At 38.6% G+C, this 25,629-nt stretch overlaps 1 protein-coding gene across 8 annotated transcripts in view; it reads right to left on the reverse strand.

Annotated features, from left to right (window-relative positions):
• BIRC6 (baculoviral IAP repeat containing 6) overlaps positions 1–25,629 on the reverse strand; it is a 181,105-nt gene that overhangs the window by 12,612 nt on the left and 142,864 nt on the right. For all 8 annotated transcript variants that reach the window (XM_071806174.1, XM_065835494.2, XM_071806171.1 and 5 more), the window contains exons 66-70: positions 11,599–11,809; positions 3,125–3,270; positions 2,220–2,330; positions 1,159–1,376; positions 538–699 (exon numbers count right to left, since the gene is read on the reverse strand). In XM_071806174.1, coding sequence (XP_071662275.1) covers positions 538–699; positions 1,159–1,376; positions 2,220–2,330; positions 3,125–3,270; positions 11,599–11,809 — 848 coding nt within the window. The remainder of the gene's footprint in view (positions 1–537; positions 700–1,158; positions 1,377–2,219; positions 2,331–3,124; positions 3,271–11,598; positions 11,810–25,629) is intronic.

Genomic DNA, 25,629 nt, shown 5'->3' on the forward strand with positions numbered 1-25,629 from the left:
TTGTTTTAACTTTTATTGCCAAAAGCCTAATCATTGTTTTCTCAAAAAATAGTCAAGTCCATATTTTAGAGTTAAATTTTCTTTTATAAAGGACACCAAGGTTAAGAAGAGTCTTTTATCTTCTCTAAAGAAAAAGTATTTTTGCATGGAAAGAGAGAGACAAAGCACTTGGCAAACATGTTCAGCTGCAGCTGATACGAAGCACACTTTGTCCATGGAAAGGGTATTTTGGCTGGCCAAAACAGATTTCTGCCTGGTCATTTTAGCAAAGCAGGTGGAAAAGAACATTTTTCTAGGTCAAAATTACTTGCTTTTTGATCCAATTCAACTCATAAAGGCTTTAAAAAAATCTCGAGGACTATTCAGAGAGGAGATCATTCCCATTTGAAACCCTTCATGTCAGTTTGAAGACCAGTTTTCACCAAAGAGCTTCCTCCTGCATGTTTGGAGCAGCTGATCACCTGATTGCAAAAGGCAAAAAGTTTCCTCTCTTTCACTCCCTTGTTACGTCTATACCCAAGCACAAAGCTGACCTACCTTGCCATCGTTGTAGAGGTTTGGATTAAATCTCACGCTGTGACCTCCAGTTGTTTCCAGATTCACAAGTGGAGGGGAATTAGGATAGTCTTGTGGAAAATATACATCAAATTCAAAGCAACCATTTGCGTAGGGGGTGTCTGCAGGACCAGTGATAAGAACCTACCATTGTAAAAAAAAAAAAAAAAGGAGTTTTTTAAAAAACCCTTATACTTGTCACACAGTTGATATATGAAGCATTTTATTTCTACATGCTACTTATCAGAAAATACCATTAGTCATCATAATCACGTGCAGGCTGTCAGTCTGTCCATTTTGATATACTGGCTGAGCGAAGCCCTCTGCCAATGTTCTTTTCTCCAGATTACAAATGGAAAGCAAAACAGAAGGAGCTAAAATTCTACCCTCTAATGGATGCTATTAATAGAATTTTGCTCCAGGCTTCAGGTCCAGAGATATTTAATATACTTCTCCATACCTACTCCTTCTAATTGACTTCAAGGGCTGTATGCAAAGATACACTTGGACCATAATGGAGTAACAAACTTTTCCCTTCAGAATAGCTTCAACATTTACATGCCAAGCTGAAGGAGGGAAACAAAAATAACTTTGCTTCTTTACCTTCATGATGTCAAGCCGCTCCTCATCACAACGCACAAAAACGCTGGATGAGGATGAGAGAGGCAGCGATGTGGAAAGAGTCACAGCTTCTTGAGCAAGACGTCGGGCTCTGGCAGCACTGTTGGCGTCACTTGCATTTTTTACCTGAGACATGTAGTGGTAATTGACTTTAAAAACCAATTTTCCATCATCATCTTCAGAAACCATTTCAAATGTATCTAGAAGAGAATAAAATTTTAATGCATCAGGAAAGCAGGCAAGTTAATAATGGATTAGTCTTGGGTAAAGACTCTGAGTATTAAAATCAGGAAACTTTAATTTGCATTATACTAATGCAAAAAATTACATATTTTGTGAGTTAACCGTGGTCACACAAAACAGAGCATTAAAAGTCCTGCGTTGAATTAATTTCTGCAGAGAATTTACCAGCTTTCATATGCGACTTGTCAGATAGGCACCGCTTCTGATTTGGAAACCTGCCAGCTACTCTCCTGACCAGGAGTATAATGATACTTATGAATACATAATAATGCTAATAAAGGAGTCGGTGTGAAGCAGAGTGCCAGCGGTACTTACTTCTCTGGTGGCTGCGATGTTATTAAAGAATCAGAAATAACTACAGTGAAGCAAGTTTTCTTTAATCACTTGCTACGCAAAATCTACAGGACAGCTGCCTGGGTGAAAAGCCACCCCTACAAACTTGCCCACTCTTGGCCAGCACTCTGCAAATATTTGTGAGGAAAATCCCTTACAAATACAAGGGCAAAGAAATATTACTCCAAATGTTGTCACTGCAGTTCAACAAACGCTCACAGAACATGTTTTTACAATAATTTTGTATCTCTTTTTGCACGACATTTGTTTTTTATGTGTTTGTGGTTTGTTTGTATTTTTAAAACACCCTCCCTTTATGGCCACTGTAAGCACCGATTCCCATCACATTTTCCAAATGCAACACACAACGAAGTTTACTTCAATTTAATTTAAACTCGTCCCAATAGATTACATATTTCTTCAGTACCTGCTTTCTAAAACACAAATATTCACACTTCTCAACCTACCAAACTGGAGTTTTTTCATGACAGCCACATACTTTTCTTCAAGAGACCGTAAAACAGACAAAGGCTTGGGCTTCACAGCGGTCTTTTTGGAGAATTCAGCCATCTTCTTTTCTGTTATACAAAATGTGATGATTGATTGTGGTTAATCACGTAATTTTCAGACAAGTATAGCAAGTACTTGAGGATTCTTTAACTTGAAATGACATTTCATGGTTACATTGTTCGCAGAGAAGCATCAAAACTGGGGCTCACAACATACAAATCTGTTTTTCTCACTACCATACATTTCATCAACTGAACAGCTCAAAGTAAATAAAGGCCCTAATCTCAGCTGAGAAATAATGAGCACTATGAATATTCTTTTATTGTTTCTTCTACTTTTTTAACAATTAAAAATAGGAAGTACGACACAGGCTTGTGGAAATGGACATTCATACATGTATTCTTGATGCACACTCCAAAACCAGGAGCTGATTTTACACACCTTTTTGACATCCACTCCCCTGATTAAGCTACTTAACCTTTAGGTTTCTTTACCACACAACCAGGTGGTCCTTTGAACGTCTGCAGGTTCAAGCCATAATTTAGATTTTTGCTCTGCATTCATCTAGTTAAAGGCTTTACTATAAAGGTCATGTATGTTGTTTTCTGCTGAGAAAAAACCAAAGGTGCTACATAATTGTGTTGTGAGATGTACTCCAGCTCACTTGAATTATTCTGTTTCCTGAAAACAGATATTGAAGACTACCACAAGGTTCCATCCCTCTTTGAAAATGTGGTCAGTGGTTGGGGGCAGGAAGGAAGTATTTTTTCTCGCTCTTAAGCTAATTTCTAAGCTATCTGTTAATGATACACAATGATACTGTTAAAAATACACGGTATTTATAAAAGTATTTCTATTTTACCTTGGTTTGCTTGGCGCAAACTGGTGGTAGCAGCATAAACGATCTCTGCAGTCTTTTGGATGTCAGGTACCAAAAGTGTCAGTCCCTCTGGTTCTTGATCAGAAGCATCCGGTTTTACTCCTGCTTTAGCCTTGTCTTTTTTAGACCTGTTTGGAGCAAATAAATAGGATATAGCATGAGGGAATATTTTTCAACCAGTCATACAGTACTCAGCGTATTTGTGAACAAGGAAAAATACTAAAGATTAAAACAAGTTTTCTGAAATGGAATGTGTCTGTCTATCTCCACATTAATCACTGAATGCAGCAACCAACTGTGACAGCACTGAACATACAGTCTTGATTTGACAAACAGAAATACATCTGATATGAAGTGTAAAAAAATGAACACAAAACCAGTGACACTAGTATACTATTTTCTGCTTCAACCACTCACCACCCCGATTGCTTACGCTGCTTGCTGTCCTTATGTTTGCACACTTTCAAAAGACATTAGAAAAGCCCACAAAATCAGCATCAGAAAGATCATGTCATGAATGTGCACTTCATCTGCCCATGTAGATCCTGGTGTAAACTCAAGACCTGAACAGGTAATCAAGTACTTTCCTACTCCACTGTGCATTAGTGATTCTTTGAAAGACGCTAATGGTAAAACACTAGGAAACCAGTAAAAATTCACAACATGCCTATGAAATACAACCCCGGCCTCACAAAAATGAGGTTTGTCTCTCTCTGCAGTTCTCTTCTGGGCTATAAAAGTTAAGACCTTTTATTTCAATAAACAGTTCAATGGAACACAATTTTAATAGTCTTACAAATATAAAAGGCGCCTATGTTATATTGGATGTTTATAATCAATATATTGCAAATTGAAATACCAATTTAAACATCTCAAATGTTTATAATGAAATAATTTGAAAATACAGTATATACTAATACTGTTGTTTGATAGAAGCTAGGTGCCTAGTAATAAGATATATTTAAATACATTTTGTGATAATCCAGTCTTTACTAGCATGTATATTCAATTGCTGAAGTTGAGACACGATATTTGACAACAGTGCAATGTAAATGTATATATTTAAAAGCTACTATGCTGGAGGAGCTAGCATAAATTTACATTGCTATTCTGTAAAATCAAAGAGATTTTAATGCTGACAGCCACTAGATTATTTTACCGTAATTTCTGTGTTTTGTTTGTTTGCTTGTTTTAATAGCACTTGTTCATTTTGAGAGTCAAACAAGTTCAATAGCCAAGAAGCACTGGTTTTCGCTTTCCCAGTACCATACCCAGAAGCAAAACAGAAAGGTACCTACACAAGAAAATTTAGCAACTTAATGCTCTGATGTCCCAAACATATTTTAGCAACTGTACCCTTTCTGTGTTTTAATTCAGACTGAAGTCATGCATAAAGAACGAGTCTCTAAACTATTCAGTAGAGGTGATTACAGTAATACTCGAAGTCTTTGTACTGTACCTAATAGAATGAGAACACCCCTGGAGTGCATTAATAACAAAATTCATTACTGTAGCAGAGTACATTTGCCCTGTTCCAGATTTAACCCCAAAGGCTGTTAGCCCCTTGCTGACTCAAAGCGACGCTGAGCTCTCAGATGCACACGGTAGGAAGGAAGGCACCAGAGCCCAACAGCGTCGTCCAACATTTGAGGAACAGCTGAAGACAAATAAGCAGCAGCTGCCTTTCCCATTCATATTTCCTAAATCCTTATCACTGTCTTTTTCCTTGTAGAAATCTAAGCCAATATTTAAAAAAATTGCTAAAAAAAATGCGTATTTGAGCCCACTAAACCTCAGTGATACCTTTTTTAACATCACAGACATGCTAGCGGCTACCTGTGTACAGAATTAGAACTGCTGGCTGTTGATGTAGAATCCTTAAGGTACTTGCTACAAAAACCTCTGGAGAAATTTTGACTAAAATGAAACATTAATGGACTTATCCAAGAGAAAACTGCATGAAAAGTAATGCAAATGTGATTGGTGAAGATATTGAAAGTGAAATTAATTCTTACAAATTTATTTTCAAGACAGTTATCTTGTACAGCTTCTACCTCCCTGTGGTTTTACAATTTAGACTACCAGCCTTTTCCTCCTACTTGGTCTTACAGTAAAACAAAAATTGAAGTGTTGGCCTCATTAGATAAAAGGCTTAACCACATGCTGAAAACCTCCTGCAGATATACTGAGTTACTGACAGTCAACTACCTAAGCTGACAAGGAATATATATTTAGTTGAAACAGTAGGAAAAGGAGACGTACTCAAATACAAATTCTCAGTACCAATAACAGAATTTATTCTCATTCCTCCTGAACACTTCAGCGCTTTTGAACTATCACAAGACACCATATTTTCTTTATGTCCCTTTTACCACTAATACAAATATTCTATCCACTGTTATCCTGAGCAAACAGACAAAAAAACCCTCTCCTCAGAATATAGCTTGTAAATCAAGGGTTGGCGGAAAGAGCTCTACCCTGTCACCTGCAGGCATCTGGAGCTTGTGTGATGGTCTATGCGACCAAGTTGCCTCTCCCCCAGCCAGGCCAGAAATCAGACTGTGTAGAAGCACTTTAGGAAGTGTGGGATCGATTCCACCTTGGATACCAAGAAGAAACCAGGTCTCATATTTGACCTTAATCCTGTCCAATCAGGGACTTCAGTCTGTTTCTTAGTGAGTATAAGCTAGCTGCTATCACAGATCTCCCAAATGAGACATGCTGCCTTACCAGCATTTAGTTTCCTTACACAAGTCACGCTTATATAGTCTAATAGTTAAGGTAAAGATGTTATTTTTTCTTCTCTCTTTTGGGGAAGAACCCAAATGATACTGCCATAACTTGTAAGTTATTTGGAAGTGTTTAACAGTATTTTAGAGCTTCTCAGTTTATTTACAATCAACATACGGTAAACCAAGTAATTCCCTAGACATGGTATTACTTTGTGTGCACATGAAAAAGCAACCTGGGGACCATTCTACCTTTGTCAGCATGTGTAAACTGGGCAAACTAAATCATTAGTTGAGAGAACGTCATCCTCCCTTCTTGGTGTTATCTCCACCGTTACGCTGCTACGGCACTCCTGCCTGGAGTGGCAGCTGCAGCAAGCTCTCTCGCAGCTGTGTGTGACACACAAGTGTTCAACAGAGACAAGCAGAGTCCCAGCTCGAGAGAGGGGCTTGTTGGGAATCACAAGACTCCCCCCGAAATATATGAATGGGGAGGTGAGATACCCAAATTAAAACGACAAAGCCACTAGGATCCTGCAGCTCCTTCCCTGAACTCTAGCCGCCTGCATATAAATTTATGTAGGTAGATAAGCTAACAGTGTTATCAAATTCCTGAGCTCCCAGTTAAAGATTTTTCAGTGGTATTCCAAAGAAACATGAGAAACAATAATACTCATAAATAATAAACTACGGTCAAATATATAACGATATCAATATTTTTCTGTACATTTTCTCTATTTTTAGAAAACATCTAAATGTCTGATTATATTGTACATTTGTTTCTGCCAAGATTCTGCTTGAAAGGCAAAATTTAATACAGTTATTTAATACCAGCCAAACCTTTATCTAAACATTGCAATTTTCATGGTGGAGGAGGAGCCAAATATTTAATTTAGACTTTCAACCATTGAAGAAAAAGCAGACAAAATCATGTCAATTCATATTTAAATGAATGACAGTCATTAATATATTTGCTAGAAGAGACAGCAGTGTACATGCTAATAATTTAAGTCATTAATTTAGCTTGTGCTAGAAGATGACAGCCTTCTCTTCACTCTGTGCTAAATGAATAATGAATGATACACTCCCAGGGCAACTTTAATTTTTAAAGCCAATACTAATAGTTACTCACCCATGCCTGATACTTACAGGTAAACGTGATGATACAGAACGATACCTTTATCAAAGTACTCATAAAATAAACCAAATGAACCATTCAGCCCTTCTGTACCACAGACACAGTGCTTATAGCAGAATTCTGCTCAGTTTTACGGTGATGCTTCACTGTCTTGGGATAAAACAGCCACAGGTTTGCAACAGTGGTATCACTCAGCCCCCATGGTCCCCCACCTTCTGCAGGTTTCCACAGGTACCAAGTAGAAGCTCGTTCCTCCCATTAATTCACAGATTCTTCAACCAGTCTCCCCAAACCAGGCAAAACAAAGAAGGGAACGTTCCTTTGCAAACACACACTGGTGACAGCTGGTAATCTATTCAGATGGCTCCACATGCTCCTCCTTGGAGGAGCACCTACAGACACTAAGCTGGAGCATCCCAAACCAGCCCAGGCCGCTGGTTTGGAATGCTTGCTGCAGCCACCCATCAGCTCCCAACACCAGCCTGACAGCACAGCAAAAGAAACCGACACTTGTTTTGTGTCTTAAAGAAGAATTCAAACAGATTAGGCCTCAATTGTGGGATTCAATTATAAAGAAAAATTTTTGTTTGCAAAATGCACTGTTTCATGTACCAGTTCTGCAAAATAACAATGAAGACAACGAAAAGGAGGGAAAATGCCTCAGGACTACCTGGGTGTATTCTAACACCCCCACACAACAGAAAAACATAGAGGTGATAACAACAATGGGACAGGCAGGGCTGGTACATTCAGAAAACCTTGGAAGTGGCAGGATTAACCCTTAGTAGCAGTGTGACAAGAGACAGATGCGTGAAGATGACAGAACTCAGATCTCCCTCCCAGTTATCATGGAGGTGGCCAAGATGATGTGGAAAAGGCAAGTATGGTTAGGAATTTTAGACACAGACTTGCTATACTCCACCTTATACAAGTAAGCTATCAGTTTATTTTGCCAGAATTAATACTTTGCCATGAAGCTCCCCTAGCAGGTGCTGGTTCAGAGGAGCCCGCTTTGCTCCACAGTGGCAGTTCTCTGCAGCACAGGGCTCAGCCATCATAGCAAACTCATGTCTCAAACTCAGTGCTTGTGGCAAGAACCCGTTGCATGGCCCTGACCACTCTCAAATTAGTGATGGCTTTTGACTCCCTAGCAGTCCAACAAACAGGCACGAGAAATCATCTCGTACCTGAATGTCTTCTCCATTATCGAGAATTTTCCCCATTTACCTATATACTATTATGGCCTTTGAAAGTAAAAGAAATTAAATGCTAACTGGAACCCAAACCCCAAAGATGCTCCCCTTCAAATTCTGGATCCAAGTGGACACTCTTGTTCCAACATGGAGATGACATTCAGTAGACACGCAAGAAGAACTGCCGTTGAGATAAGGGAGAGTTTTGTCTTTGAAAGGATATTCCACAATTATGTTGTTGTTCTGGCATTTGACCTAAAAGGGGCAGCAGATTGTCCCATTTAAGAAATTCAGGCCAACACTTGCTTATATTGTTGGCAAACCTTCAGCTAAAATGCTGGGAATTAAAACCTTCCACTCCAATGAGTCCAGGCTGCTCAGGCTGTCGGTGTTTTCAACCTTGTCTATATACCGCTCTAAAGACAAACAGTATTATGCTTAAACTAACCAGTGAGATTTCTGATATATCAAAGTAATACAAGAAAACTGTACAGATAATGTAACTGAACCAACCATTGAATTTTTACCAAATCCATCAATTATTAAAATCATATTGAATACGCTTCTAGAATTCCTAGTTTTCAGACCCTACCTGACACTGAAGGTCTAGTCATACTGTATTTTATTTTACCAAACTGAAAAGAGCTCATGAGCAGTGGTCATGTGCCATTCTCGGGAGGAAATATTTTAGACTTCAGCCTGGGTAAGTGACATCAAAAGATACAGGTTTCCATGCCCATTAAATCTGAGGCTAATAAATTATCAGACTCGTAAAAAAGAAGCCATTGTGGTGGAGAATTTCTTACATCCATCTCTACTGGAAATGGATTACACAGAAGCCAAATATATTCTCCTTTCTATTTTAAGAAGATTACATATACTATGATCTATAAAACATTGCCAGCAAGCACATGCTGACATTTTTAGATGCATATGATGCATATTCAACACAAATAACAGTTTTTTTTTTTTTTTTTTTTGCATTAAGGCAGCAAAATATGCCACAGGTATTATATGCTTGACATGCGAGACTAGCAATCTCAGTCAAGAAGGATTAGAGAAATTGATGGGTAAAGTCCAGTCCATGACGAGTTACAAGAAAGGGTTCCCAATAACAGGATTCCTGCTCACAAAACCTCTCACGTATTGGTTGATAAATATTCTCAGTTCATAGTAGGAAGAACATTCTACACACTCCTTTTCTTGACATTATATTTACCTTCTCTTTATGATGTTTCAACATATACTTATGGACAGCACTAAATTTCAGAGGGAAGGATGGGTATTATTTCTTAACAAGCCATCTTTAAATTGGAAGCAAGTCAGCAGAATAAAAAAACCTCAATTAATTGCTGGAAGCAGAAAATCATTAAAAGACAGACATGAAAATCTGTACTGCTGCATTTGCTTTTCCAGCTCCTTCAGTCAGAAGACAAAGAAAATGATTTAGTGATTAAAAATCCCCAAATCCTCAGTTCTGGAAACTAGAATGGTTGAAGACAGAGAGAAACAGATGGCAAGTAGGTTGTGCAATCTGTACCAGCTCCAGCACCTCCCAGAGGCAGGAGGTTCTGGGGGGCACACCGGGGCTCCCATGTGTGCCAGCGTGGGGACTGTGCCTTCAAACAGCAAACATATCCAGCACTGATTTATTCGGTCAAATGACTAACAACCAGGCCCTCTCAGATGTGTATCCTGCTGTGTGAGCCACAATGGAAACACAAGATTCCACAGAAGGTGACAGTCAGACCTCAGTGACAGCAGCATTTCTAAAGATGAGAAGCCATCATTTTGCAGTGCAAAAATTGATGATAAAAGCAACCATAGAGCAACACTGTGAATCACTCAGAAGTGCTCCAAGAAGATGATTTGAGCTTTGGAACAGGCAGAAAAGGCCAAAGGAAACATTAGGAAGGTAAAGGTAAGTAGTTTTGGCTGCTAAAATCATACAAAGCTGCATTGTATTTACCCAGAATCTTCAGTTTTTCTTTGCCAAAAGGGGACTATTTAAAGGGAAAACTGATGTAGTAGAATGGTTACTGGTTGTTACTGAGTAGAATGGGAAAAAGACTGCCGGTCTACATTTTATTCTTCTCCAACATCCATGGCCCCAACCAGCAATGGGGATAATAGGACAATAATACAAGGTTTCACAAAGCAAAACTGTCTTGTAACTGTGGACTACATCAAAACCACCAAGGAAGAAAACCAGCTAACAATTAGCCTTGGAGAGAATCTGTGTTTATTATCTCCTTTATAACTGTTTTACAAAGGGAGTTACCTAGAGGCTGGCCTATGGTTACTGAAAGAAATTGCCATTTATGATTTATCTGTCTGTTTCCTCAGAATGTCAGCTGAACTCTGGCAGGTGTGCAGAACCACCTCATACAGCACTATACTGCTACCCTCACACAGCCGCATGCCATCACAGCTGAGATGGGATATTCAGACACTTTTCCATTTGTTTGCTAATTGCTCTGCTGGACTGCAAGTGTTTGACAAGAACTGTCACATACAGAGTTTCTCAGAGGAGGCTGAAGACCTCAAAGTCTGACATGCACAGCTCCAGGGCATTCATTTGTAATTTCTCATCATCTTCAGCATACTGGTTCACCTCTGATGCCTGTGCTAACGGACAAACTAGCCGTCATAAAATAACCAACATATAGAAACATATTTTTTGAATATAGCACCAACAGATACCGCTACTCAAAAATTTTCAACCATCTCTACATAGTTAGGGTTCTCACCACAAAAAATAATTCCCAAATTTTTCACCTCCTGAAACTCGTTCTTCCGTAGAGAAGCCAAAGCCTTCTCTCCTAACCAGTTAGCCTCCAATGGGGAATCCATTGAGGAACCTGGTCCTTATTCAATGGGTAAAGCAGCGCAGAAGCATATAGAAGATAGCTGGGACACCACCATTTGGTTTGGCCCTCCCAATCCCATTCTTTACAGAATGGCCTTGTTCAACAGCTCCTGAGGAATGCTTCTGCCCCCAGATTGACAGCAGGAAATACGCAGTCCTGCAAAATAAAGATCCACCTCACTGAAGAGGGAAAGAAATACAAGAAAGATTTGAAGCTCCTAGATTCTTGAGCAGCAATAATTTTTTTGATCAGTGGGCAGTTACCAATGAAGTGACAAGAGTATGCAAAGTTACCAGCTTCTTTGTGTCATACAAAAAAATAATTCCTTGTAAATAGTACAGTAAAACAGACTATATATGTACAAACATTAAGCTATAAAAGATCAAATAGATGGTATGTTCTTACTCTGGACTGCAGCACTCATTCAGATAAAAATACAGAACTGAATTTTTTTCACTTCTATATTCATCACACATAAGCACAAAATACAGTTTAAGTGAAGGTCAGGGATGATAAAAGTGATTACCTCAGTCGGTTGGTATAGGTATCTACACAGGTCTTCATTTTAGCCAACAAAGTCCCAACAGAAGCTTGTGACTCCAATTGTTCTTCCTCCTCCTCACTACTTTCTCCTGACAGAGGAAGCAGCAACGGTACCATCGAGGTGCAGGATGCAATAGCACGGAGTAATTCTAGCAGGGCTCGGTAAAGGGGAACGTGTCGGGCCATATCCAAAACTAAGAGAGAAAAATAATTTACACAAATTACTAAAACTGAAGACCCTTCCACTCTTAGTACAGGGGTTTTAAGTAGCAGAGCTAGATTTTAATAATTACTGAAATATTAATGACACTTAACGACAAAATACAGTATCTTGTAATAGCCATTTATAATTTATGTTTTAATGGACTTGTCCAGAAAAAATAGGATAAGATAGCTGGAAAACAAAGGTTAGCAAAAGACACGAGAGGACATAAGTACTAACAAGGTATGGAACAGGATTACCACATACTATATTCATTTCTACTAGATTAATATATAAATCCTGGCTCAAGTTGCATGTTTACAGTAATCACAAACAAATACCTATGGTGGAAAAATGATAACCTATGGTGTTGCACGGCAGCATTTGCCAATTCTAATAGCCTAAGTATTAATAAAGACAGACTTACATACTGCCCTCTTTATTTAGATTTATCTTCTCCTATGGGAAAATTTATCTGCATTATTGCAGGAATATTTGCAGTCATGAAATAAATGAAGTTATCTAGTAAGAAGTCTAGCTTTGCTTCTTTGCACAGAGAAAGTATTGTTTTAAAAATCATTATGCATTCTTCAGAGCATGCAAAGGCTTTGAAGTAGACACAAATTTTAGCTGTGTGCGTATGAACCACACAACAATGAGGATGAGTAAGACTATAAACTAGGCGGGCAAACCTCACTATCTTAGCGCTGCTCAGTGTGATATATACGTAATTATAGAGGTAACCGTGGGTAGACTATAGATATGGGCTCCTCTGGCTAGAAAAGGCAGGCGGAGACACACAATTCTAATGGATTCTCTAGCATCACATTGTTTATTTTTCTTTTCCACTGACTTTGTATCATTAATAGAAATCCTGAAAACGTAGCAATACACAGATACTTTAACACAGCTGCTTCCTCTGTCCTCAGGACATGCTATTTTTAACTTAACTGCAGAAAAGTATTGCTCTAGTTCAAAGAATTCACAAATGATTGAGTTTATGATAAAATAAATTCATGCTTTTTCCAGCAAAGAAACTCCAACAAACAAAAAGCCCCTGACAACCCGCATTAGGACAGAACAAAGCACAGAAGAACTCTCTAATGTTTCATTTAGCACATCTCACCCTCCAAGCTAAGGCGGATCACAAACTTTCATCTCCTGTCACCAAACCCTTAGCTCTAAATACAACACGACGGGACAGTAAAAATAGCCAAGCAAAATTCACCAAGTTGGATTTATCTCTAAGAGTTCTTTGATCAACAGCTTGCTATTCGTATTTTGAAACTATTACAATGGCACAAAGTCTTAGAACTGAGCAAAGTCCTGCTGTTGAACAGGAAGAACATTTACTGAAACAAAGCCCAGTACCCATCAGGCCTCGCATCACGGCTCTAAAAATATCTTGTGTCAAAATATTCCATATTTAAAGCAAACTCTATTGAATTTAAACATTAGCATTAGAAAGCCAGGTTCACCAACTCACCATTTTATATATTTTATATATAGATATATTTTAATAAATATACAACCATTCCTTATGCTCAGTCTCTAGTGAACACTGGCTGCCCACAGAAAAATCTCTGCAACATGTAAAACGGCCTCAAAATAAACATGAATAGATATGATGATGTGTGAATTAAAAAAAGAAAGTGTCAGGGTGAGAGCAGGGCAAAAGAAAGCGAGACCATGAAACCCCATAATGTAGTCCTTGCCAGAAACCACGTCCCAGTTGTGGTGCTAAAGAAAACAGCTCCTCAATTTAATCCATAGCTGTTTATTATGATGATAGTGAGTGAAGGAGAGATACGACCTCTTAGATAACCACAGCATTTCACTACTGGAAAGCTTTTATTTATTTATTTTAACCATGAAATTTTCATGATGCCAGAATATATAATTTCAAATCCTTCAGTGCTTGTTTGCCCTCTCCTTTGCTAAATGGATAAATTCAAAATTACTGTCTGTCATGAGGGAAACTGAACTGACATAACTTTAAAATGGGAATGTTTTCTAGAAAGATAGGAGAGAATTTTGGGTTTTAGCAGGTTTAAAACTTGCTTACACTGCTTTGCAATTGTTCCCATGTGAAACAAATGATATGTATGCATTTTGTTTCAGTTTAAACAAAACAACTACCAAATTATTTTACCTTAATGCTAGGTGCTTTTACATTAAATTTCTTATTACCATTATTTGTCTTTGACTGTTTTTGTCCAAGGCCTTCATTATACTTACTAAGGATTATGACTCATGCAAGCATATTTGTCCAAAAAGTCAGAATTGCCCCCATCCCCAATCTAAATCCTAAAAATGTTTATCAATACTGGACAAGCATCAGAAAAACTTGCTGTAAAGAACTCAAAATTGCCAAATTACTGTTTATTACCTTTATTGGCAGTTTGTCTACTCCTTGTGCCTACTTCGCTTTCAATGGAAAGAGAATGCCAAACTGACCACAGCGTATGTTTTCTGCAGATACAGCTCTGCTTTCTGAAATAGGTTAAGAAGACTCGAGCATTTTTTAATCTCTACATTTACACGTAATTAGATGTTCCAAACTGGATGATGCTCAGTTTCTAAGACACAGTATGTAAGACACTTAGACTGCAAGACACTATACCCTCCTGGCCCAGATCTACTGTTCCCTAACCTGTCCCTCTCCTGGCGTTCCTGGCTGCATCTGCAGATGTCGTGACAGCACCTTTCTGGACTGACCGTGGCTGAGCCAGTCCAGCAGCGTTCAAATGAGAACCTCACTGGTCAGGCTGTACCAGTCAGACTCCATCATCATCTTTACTGCTTTTAGTGTTTGCAGCATATTTAGGTAGTTGGGATTTATGACAGGGAGAGTGTTTCAGAAATATAAATGATACAGCTTTGTAAAGAAAATACTTAGATCCTGTAACAAAGTACTTTAAAAGAATCAAATTAAAATATTAAAACCACAAAAAATAAAATACAAACCTGCAAATTAACAAGTCTTATTTCCATCAAATAGAAGCAGTGGAACCTTTTGCCTATCATCCTCACAGACAGGTTTCTTACCAACTAAGACACCAGCAATTTAGATTTTTAAGCAAATACTAACTTCAATGAAGAACACATGTTAAACGTAATCCACTGTTTTCTTAAAAGTATGCTATTCCTTGGGAACATACCCAACTTTCTTCTACCTGACTGAATTGGACAATACAGGTGCAGCATAACATTTTACTCAAATTAAATACAGTAGCTGCTTGTGTAGGAAAGAAAATACAAGACATCAAAACCCAGAAACAAGTACTTCTGCTTATAGCCAGAACAATAATTTGAGTAGCATTAGCATATCTAAAATATGTCAGATTTTTTAATGGGTACTTCAGTTGTGTAAGAAGGCACTAACAACATTTGATTTATATGGGCATGCACATAAGCACACCAAACTGCAAATACACAGCATTCCTAAGCAAATCAAAACAGGAAATAAAAATTCTTGGCTTTATGAAAATGACAGATGGATATATTATCCAGGATTCTCTGTTATTCCAAAATCAAAAACATTATTAAATGATGACAAATATCCTTTCAAAGAGCTCAGTTTGGTGCTCGCAGGCTCCTGCACGACCCTGCTGTCAGGCACATACACACCGCGGAGTCTGTCCCCTCTGTCAGTCTTTGTTCTGTCAGTGCTCCTCGATTCTGTGGGGCAGTGAATTGCTGAGGAAGGGCCAACCCTCAGTACCAGGGATCAGTTCAGAAGCTCCCCCTTGTTGACTCTCAAACAGAACTGCCACCCAAGAGAGCCTACCTGAACTTCTGCTACGGTTCTGAGCATTTCTTCAAATGACTACTATATGCCACACACGTACATCAAAAGCAAGGTAAAGATGATCTTATTACTGGACTCAGAGCAGGTATTTGTGTTCAGTTTTTATACTGCTTCCTTGACTGCCTTAACCAGGGCTGGTGGGACAGGCCTGCCTGGCGATGACAGTGTTGTCTCAGAGAAGGCTCCAAAACCAGTGCCTGGAACCTGGTTTCTGCATCGCCTGACACAGTCTGCATCCCCCATGAGGTTACTACGTGCTTCTCAACTTACATTCCATAAATACACATCAAGGTCTCACCTTTGGCTATAACAGCAGTTAAACAGATCCAACAGTGGAACATGAAGTAGAGCACAGGCTAAAAACTGCTGCTGAACCTCGAGCATGAGCAGGCAGTTGTGACAGCCCAGGGTGAGGGAGCAGGGCCGGGAGGTGACAGAGAGCAGTGGGGTAGCTCCACCATGGGCTGGGCAGCAAGATGACAACAGCAGTGCTCTTCGCTGTTGGAACTGCAGTGCTACCACACAGACAGATGATTTAAAAGATAGTAACAGCAGCATCTTTATTACCACCTTTGTTTTATTAATTGCAGGAATCAGGAATCCTAGAAGGACAAGAGGACATGTCCAAAAAACAGGCCAATGTCTTCTTGTCCTTGGTAATTAGCAAGGAAGTTCACTGTAGCCTTTGTGGATGACAGACAGTATGCATATGCACTCTCAATTCACACCAGAAGTGTGTCTCAGGTCTACATTTATTCTGTTGCATTTATGAAAAGCAGAGATGTCAGCAAGGTCACTGCCATTTACTAAGATAGGTAGGAATGGCAAACATCTGGAAAACATCTCCTGGTTTAGTGGCATAGGGTCTTAGCTGCCCCCTCTCATTCCTTTGGGTAATAGAGGTCAAATTTTACTGGAATCACTACAGTGCAGTTAGCCTCCTGCCACACTATTTGCAATTCAGGAACCCACTTAAGGCTAAATAAGTAAAAAATAGCATATAAGAGAGATCTGGTTTTATGAAATGTCTAACAACAAGCAGTTCTGATTTGAAGGGGTGGTGGAGGGAAGAGGAGTCTTACTGAAGCTATTTTAAGAAGTCTTGACTTTCAGAAGCTGCTGAGTATCCTGTCATTTGAAAATAGGAGTCTTTCACAAGTGCCTAAAGGTCGTGAGATATTAAGGCACTGTTCACATTTTTGAAAGCTTCTAGGCACAGCCTGCCGAGAAACAGCTGATTACCATGTGTATGATTTCAAAAGATTTCGATTGCCTTCCACACATCCATTTATTCATCACCAATACAGATCTATTTCTTACAAAGACCTAAGACTACCTCTTTGCAATGACAACCTTAATATAAAGAAAAAGCATAGGATGGCAGGTAGTTTCATAGGATTAAGGTATCACCTTAAATAGCACATAAAGCACATACATATATATATCTGTAACACGATAATGGCCCAAGTGAGTCTAATACTCCTTTGCTTTCTTTCAATATTATGCAATACTCAAACAAAGAATAGCCAGGCCTAATGGCCCATTAAATAGATAGTACTGAACAGCCATAAATTTTTTTTTTTGCAATTCATTTAACATCCTCAGTATAGCTTAACTGTCTATGAATAAGATTATAAAACATATTTCCATTGCAAAGGATATTTAAAACATATCACAAAGAATATGCACATCTATTTTAAAATAAAGGAGACCATTAATACAGCATATTCATTCTATCCCAAAATTTTTACACTTTGCAGCAGATTAAAGAAAAAAATAAAGAACAATTTGTAAGAATACAATGAGAAGGTCTGCTTTATTTGCATCTAATGTGAAGGCCTTCCCTCTGTGATTCTCACTGTAACCAAACTCGGAATTTCTAGCTCTAAGAAGTCTACAAACCTGATGTAAAATAAAATGAAACAGACACTTGAGGAAAAAAACCCAAACACTTTTACATGTATCACATTGACAGATGCATACGCTCCTTACTTCTGTGCTATGAGAAAAGCTACAACAGATGCTCTCAATCTATCTCCTGTACGTAATTTCTCATTTACTAGACTCAAATAATTTAAGGAATTATTGAAGTTCAGTTATTTTAGAGTCATGACTATATTTTCTTATGCACACTTTTTCTTTTACTTCTGACTAATATACATGACTGACTTTCTGCCTTTGTTGAAGGAAAGAGGGGTGTGCTGGCAGCCACAGCAGAAGGTACCACTAGAAACTCTTTCTCCACTACAGTTTTTTTATTTGTTTTCTCAACGAGATCTGCCACTGCAAATATGAAAGAGATGGTCATGAATGGACAATAAAAGAAAATAACTGAAAAGAAGGCGGCCTTCTTAGAGAGAATGCATTTATCTAAAAGGAGGAAATGTAAATTTAAACAAAAACATTCTTGCAAATGACTACAAGTGTGGCTTACATATAAGAGATCAGAACAGAGAAAAAAAGCAGGTTAAAACCTGAAAAGAACAGGTTGACCTCTATAACCAAAGATGAAGTTGAATTAGGATTTTATAATTCCATTTCAAGAGGCCTCCTTTTGCATGGGGTAGAGTTTCCAGGGATGCAAGAGACACCCTCAACTCTAATTTTTTTTTTTTTTTAAATCTATTTTTCTCCTATTTCAGTGAAACTTTATATCTTCCTGGAAAGATGAATGACTGCATTTTCTTAAATATTTGTCTAGAAGTAGTCATCTACTCCTGCCTCTGTTTTAAGTAATATGAAAGAAAACCACTGACATGTATGTAGAGCAGATATATTGTAAAACTGTTCAATTCACATCATTCCCTAATGCACAAAATTTACTACAGTGTATCCAAACCTCCCCTTCAAAAAAACCAAGAAAATACCTTTGTATTCCAAGACACCTATTTTTTCTTCTATAGTAATAAAGTTCAAAGAACATTGGTCTCATCAATTTAAGAAGCTAAAAGTAAAATAAGACATTCTTATGATCATGCTAGTTACTAAAAAATTTTAAGTCCAATGTTAAATCACAACTGCAGTACCACACACACCTGTCACTACATTTTTTCTTTTTTTTTTTTTTTAATTTTGCCTTTTTTTTTACCTCAGAATAATTTAAAAACAGATCTTCAACTTCTGTCAAGTTTACACCGTTTGTAAAACACGCTTAGTAATTACTGAGGACATTTTTTTGATGCCTCAGTATGTTATTCACAAACTGAAAACCCAGAGCCTTGATTAAATCACAGACTTCAGGATCTCATTATCACATTAAAGACACTCAGCAGCTACAGACAGCGCTGTTCAAAAAGCCACACAAAGGAAACACTCATTTTGTATTTTTAATTAAAACCTTCAGACACAGTCTTGTGCCACAGTTAACTGCCAAGCATGAGTGAGGCACATTGTTTTTCCAATAGGACCACATGTCCTTTTGCTAAATATTTTAAAACTGGAGCCACTCCTCAGTCCCTCTTTACTGCATCTTTGCAAACATATGATCTATGAATGCAGTCCATGCTGCAGGCTATAGTGTCAGTTCCAAATACATCATGCTCTGCTGCCTCTTGATTTTCCATTTCAGAATCAACCCAGGGCAAGCCTCTTTTATAATAGGCCTAATTAACACCCTGTGTTCTGCTCCATTTTGATAGAAAAAAAGATTGCCTATCGAGTATTTCAAAATTGGATCTCTAAGAAAACATTAGCCTTCCAGCAAAAATAAAACAAAAGCTTTCAAATATTGTCATCTTGTAATAATTTAATTAGCTTGTTTATTTCTCCACTTTTATTTATAGGAATAACCCAAGCATTTTCACAGTACCACTCTGAGTATAAAAAAAAAGGCATCAGAAAAGACCAGTCCCCCTTTGCATAAGGAAGCAAGAAGGAGGGGTTAAGCCTCCCTACAGGTCATGAGTTACAAATCCTGTGTCAGAGCAGTAAAACACTGCAAGGAGGGTGGGCCTCTGGATTCAACATGTACAGTGTGAGGCTCCACGTTGATCAGTATTATTGTTCAGACATGGCCTTAAAATTTTGCTCATCTGATGTCAGCACTGAACTCACTAGCAGTCAAAAAAAAAAAAAAAATCAAATGTTAGAAAAGGTGAAGTGAAATTAGAAATTACTTAAGGAGACTGTATTCCATCTTCAGTGCCACTTCACCACCATGGGCATCTTTCCCCTTTCTCAAAGAGACAGGACAGAACTGGAGAAGGGACAAGCGAGAGGCGACTAAACAACTCAAGGCAAGAAATGAGCTGCTGTACTATGTAAAATGAAATAAGCTAATACTTTGCACCTTTGGGTTTCTTTTCAAATTAGGGGAGGTAAAAAAAAGTGAACAGAATTGGACTGATTAATATATTAAAAGGATTGGGCACACTATTAGAAGAAACACTGCTGCTTGTACAAGAACATACACTACCCAACACATTACTATGAAGTTTTGGTGAAGCTTAGCACTAAATGCTGAGACAGTAAAAATAGTTACAGGTTCAAAAGTAACTGGGTAAATTAACGTAACACCAGGCCATTAAGGGCTAATAAATGAGGAGACGCCACCCCTTGCCACATACTGGCTAGCAATACCAGGGTGCCATCTGTATGTCAGCCTCATCCCAATAGTCTCCCACAGGTATCTGTTATAGTCCACTACTAGTGATAAAGTAATGGGCTAACAGCCTTGGTCCCTCCTGGCACTGCTATTCTTGTAAGTGTATTCTAGGAAAACTGGAAAAAAAAATATAACAGTTTAACTGCAATATAAAAGGAAAATTGTGATCAGTTATAGAAGAAGAATGCATTGCTCAAGTTGGTCGGTCAGTGATCTGGAGATGGAGTAGTAAGGTGGCTCAAGGGAGCAGATCACTGCCCTTAACTAGTTCTGATTTGCTTATTTTTAAAGAACACTTGAGTTTCGTGAAGTTAAGTATTTTCATGAAAATTTTCTTTACAAGTAAAGTCAAACAATACTTCAAAACTTGTCACAAATGTATCTATGAATCCAGAAAAAACCTCAGCCAGAAAAAGCATGAGGCATTATTTCATTAGGCCAGTGTGTACAGTTGAGTAAACAGACACAATTTCCTGTATTTTGAAAGGACAGGAAAAAGAAACACAAACGATATAAAAGACAGAAGAAACAAAGCAAGCTTTTAAAGCATAAGAGACTACTAAACCGATGCGTGGTACCCAGTTTTGGAGATACACTATTTCCACGCCACACTCTAGTCCCTGGTAATGGAATCTGTTAGAGCAGGGGTGTCAAACTCATTTTCACTGGGGGCCACGTCAGCCTGGCAGTTGCCTTCAAAGGGCAGAATGTAATTTTAGGACTGTAAAATTATAGGAGCAGTTATATTTATACAGTCCTAAAATTACATTCAGCCCTTTGAAAGGCAACCACCAGGCTGATGTGGCCTCAGGTGAAAATGAGTTTGGCATCCCTGCGTTAGAGAAATCACTCTGCCATTAAATAGTGCCCCAAATATTATAATTCTGAAAAGGTGGTTAGGTAGTGAAGGCATGCTTCTTGGAGGCTACAGAACCATCTAAACAGGGTGTGAGGAATACATCAAGCAAGAATAATGAATGAAAACTAAAAACGCAAAATTGCATACACATTGGGTTTGTCTGAAAAAACGGCCCAATAGGCATCAGTGTAGAAAGGCACTGGAAGCACTGGAAACTCACACTACCACAGGATCCAACCCCACTGCAATTTTTAAGAACCTCTCCTCTGAGAAATCACTGGCTTTATCCACTGACATCAGTTCTTTTAAATAAAAAAATGCATAAAATATGAAGAAATAGAATTAAATCACAAAGCTATAACCAAATCATGTTTGTATTCAAATCTAGAAAACAAGTGTAAGGAAGCATCAATGTAAAGCTACAGGATTGCTCTATGTTATCCAGTAAATATACAGTGATATAAAGGCATAGATAAAAGAAAGATTAAAAAAATGGTAAAGAAATAAACCTAATATTAAAGGTAAACTAGAAGTGTCAATTTTCCACTTAGCTAAGATCATAAAAATATTTTCTGTAGTGAAAAAAAACCAAGATTTCAATATTCTGCAGACAAAGTCTTTCTTGTAACAGTAAAAATAAAACCAGGTGCAAGTTTGCCTACCATCTCATGTTAAATGTCTCAAGTGGACAGCAGGATGACCATGAGCCAGCACTGGGCCTTTGTGGCCAGGAAGACCAATGGCATCCTGGGGTGTATTAGAAGTGGGGTGGTGAGTAGGTTGACAGAGGTTCTCCTTCCCCTCTACTCTGCCCTGGTGAGACCCCATCTAGAATATTGTGTCCAGTTCTGGGCCCCTCAGTTCAAGAAAGACAGAGAACTGCTGGAGAGAGTCCAGTGTAGGGCAACAAAGATGATTAAGGGAGTGGAGCATCTCCTGTGTGAGGAAAGGCTGAGAGAGCTGGGGCTCTCTGGCCTGGAGAAGACTGAGAGGTGACCTCATTAATGTTTACAGATATATAAAGGGTGAGTGTCATAAGGATGGAGCCAGGCTCTTCTCGGTGACAACCAATGATAGGACAAGGGGTAATGGGTACAAACTGGAACACAAGAGGTTCCACTTAAATTTGAGAAGAAACTTCTTCACAGTGAGGGTGACAGAGCACTGGAACAGGCTGCCCAGGTGGGTTGTGGAGTCTCCTACTCTGGAGGCATTCAAGACCTGCCTGGACACCTTCCTGTGTAACCTCATCTAGGCATTTCTGCTCCGGCAGGCGGACTGGACTAGATGATCTTTTGAGGTCCCTTCCAATCCCTAAACTTCTGTGATTCTGTGAAGTGCAGGCACTCCACAGAGATAAATGGAAAAGCATCACTAGTCTAAGAACATGAAGCAGGATTTTAAAAGAAGTTAATCTGGCTTTCATCCTCCCTGCGCTGGTGGAGGGAATAGTGATTTCACTATTTTTGGCAGAGGAGTAGGCAAGCAGCCACCTTGAAATGGTCCTCAGACTGAGTGTTACCCCTTCCAGCCCATAAAACAGTCACTAGTATTTTAGAATAAGACGGGAATTGAAAATAAGATGGAAACCTGCCATTTCATTGCACATGCTGCAGAAATCAACGTGGAAATTCAAAATTAGATAATGACGTTGTGGGACATTGGATGTTTTTAAAGCATTACCTCAGCAGATGGAAAAATGTCAAGACTTAGGTCTTCTGTTCTGTCAACAGAGGATACCAACATTGTTACTGGAATGAAAGGAAGTGCAGTTCCTGTGCTTTATGGCAAACTTTCCATATGTGTGAGCACACCTCAGGGGACAGGAATCTCATTTTCCCTAAATATCTAATTATTTTGCTTGGCCAAGACAGCAGAGCCCCTGAGCATACGCAAAACAGAACCTTTATCACTTCAGCTCATTTTCTAGAGAAGGGTTGGTTATTTAAATATCAAGATGAGCTTTTGGTAAACAGGCAAAATGCAGGCTGAAGAGAAAAATTCAAGCCTGATAGTCTCCCTGAGTCTAAGGTAACACCTTGCACTCACTGCATATTGAAACTGCTTTAGAGTGCAAATAGCTACGTGGTAAATTTATCAGCCAGTTTAACTGAGCACCTCATTATGATGGGGAGAATCACCTCCATGCCCCAGGGTTGTGGAACAGGAAAATTTTCACATTCCATGCAACCTCATGCAAGTTCCTGCATCACTTCTTAAAATGTACCATCCTTCATTATACCACAGCATAACAATAACGACAAAGGAAAACAAAAGATTCTTCTGTTAAAGTGCAGTACTATCTTGAAGCTGTCCTCTAGAGGGGACAAGAAGATATAAATATTATTAAAAAAGCTAGAGTTTTTGTGTTGGAATAATCTACCACAGATTAACTCTTTTTCTAGACTGCTTCAGACACAGAAATTCATTTTGTTTGACTTGTACTCAATACCATTAATACCTTGAGAGAACAATAAGAAAGGAAATACTATGAATGGGAAGTGTCTGCATAAGAGTGTTGGAAATGTCAGACACGTTTACAGTATGTTATTTTCAAAAAAGGATAGAAAATAAGAATATGAAAGAAACGAAAGACAAGTGAGACTCTTACTGCCCAGAATAATGAAGACCTATCACTTGACCAAATGAGACTTCCAACTGCTGAAAACAAAAACTGCCCTCACCTCAATGTTCCAGTAAGTTCTTCAAATGCCTGCTGAGCTACATGCCTCAGCTGATGAAACTCTTCCCTGAAAGGATGATGAGCTCGCTTTTAGGAATGGCAACGTAAAAATGTCTAGAACTAATCCTGATAATCTGGTATGTACGTGAACAGAAAGAAAGGGACCGCTAGTTCGTTTGGTCAAGAAATTTTTAGCAGCTTATCCAGTTGTGCTGCCACTAACTGACAAAGTCACTAACAGAAAAAAAGACAAAAAAACCTGAAAAGGCAGTACTTACAGTCCTTTCAGGAGTCTCTTGTGTGTACCAATAAAACATCTGTGCCTTGTATGTGGTTTCTGTATCTTTGGCAACAAGGACCAGGAAGGCATGAGAGTTAAAAAAAAGGAAAGAAGACGACTGTACATTTCTGTGATACAATATGGAAATGTAGGAATTCTAGTATTGTGTCACATTCCCCTCTGATATCCTATTCTCTTAGCAAAAAGGAGTGAGTCTGTTGGTAATGAGAGGCATCAGTTTTAAAATTCACTCTTAATGCCTTCGGTAAAACCTGTGAATGTCTGTAGCATGTGGTGCTGCACAGCAATCTATTCCAAACATCCAGCACTCATATTTCCAACCATGATTACCAAGTCTAAATGAAACCACTCGAGATGTACTGTCTGACTAAAGTAAAGTAAGAAAAAATGGGAGGCCCGCTAATATTTACTCTGGAAATTCTGAAAGATGCGATGTGGCATATCAAATTTTAAAGGGCCTGCTGAATGTCTTCACCAATTACCCTCAGAAGGAAAACCAGTCTAGTACTTACAGACTTCCAGTCTTGTCCTACAAGCAGGGATAGAGATACCAGGGTTGGCTTCCAACCAATGAAGTGAAAGAAAAAACTGGATGAAATGCTCATGGGCCTTAGCAATGAGATAAACGGACCATGAAAGGTTAAGAACAAGCTCCCTCCACTTTAAACAAGGCAAAAAACTTTACTGCCTGTGCCCTGAACAATCACATCAGTGATCTGTACTGTTTTCTGTAAATGAAACAGATGTCGCAAGATGGTGACAGTCTATTGGTAGAGAGAATTCCATTGAACACCTATGGCCAAAACCAAACACTTTTGAAGACAACACTACTTACCTTTTATTTCTCAAGTGAGTAATTCAAAATAAACATCCAGAAAGTAACTTCATGAAGGAAATGAACACCAGCTGTATCTCATGTATGACTGGTTAGTTTCTACACATCCTTCTATCAGGGATCAGCATCTAACTGCATTTCTCCTGAAAGCTTATTAAAAAAGATAACTCATCTGCGGTAGTCAGGAGGGCAAACACCACAGTTTAGTTTCCTTTTCCATAAAACATATTACACAGTGGAGCGTAAGGCATCAAGATTTGTCAAAAAAGTATATCTCATGCTGATGTCTACGTGGATTGAAAGGGGAATAGCAAAAAAATTACAGGTTCTTGGCAAGCACATACCGATGCACATGCAGTCTGTTGCTCATGCTTTCAAGACAGCCATACTATCCTGTAACTGCAGTGGTCCAGAACTTCATGGTAGTCTCCAGATGAGAAAAAAATCTTGTGTACTTATTTATGCTTTCAGGATTGTTCTATATGGCACCTTTAGTGGCTTAGTCAATATTTGAAAAAATTTCTGTTATATAACGCTCACAAAAACAGACAAAAAAACCCCCACCCCACTCTTGATGCCAGAGTACTGTTTTCTGTGAAGTACTCTGCATTATTTAGGCAGCAGGGCAAAGAATATGTAGCTGAGAAACAGCAGAAGGAAGAACAAGGTGAGATGCAAGAAGCCCCACTGAAATCTAGCCTTTAGTCCTCCTATTTCTCA

The sequence above is a fragment of the Patagioenas fasciata genome, chromosome 3, assembly GCF_037038585.1.
Source record: "Patagioenas fasciata isolate bPatFas1 chromosome 3, bPatFas1.hap1, whole genome shotgun sequence".
In the NCBI taxonomy this organism is placed as follows: Eukaryota; Metazoa; Chordata; class Aves; order Columbiformes; family Columbidae; genus Patagioenas; species Patagioenas fasciata.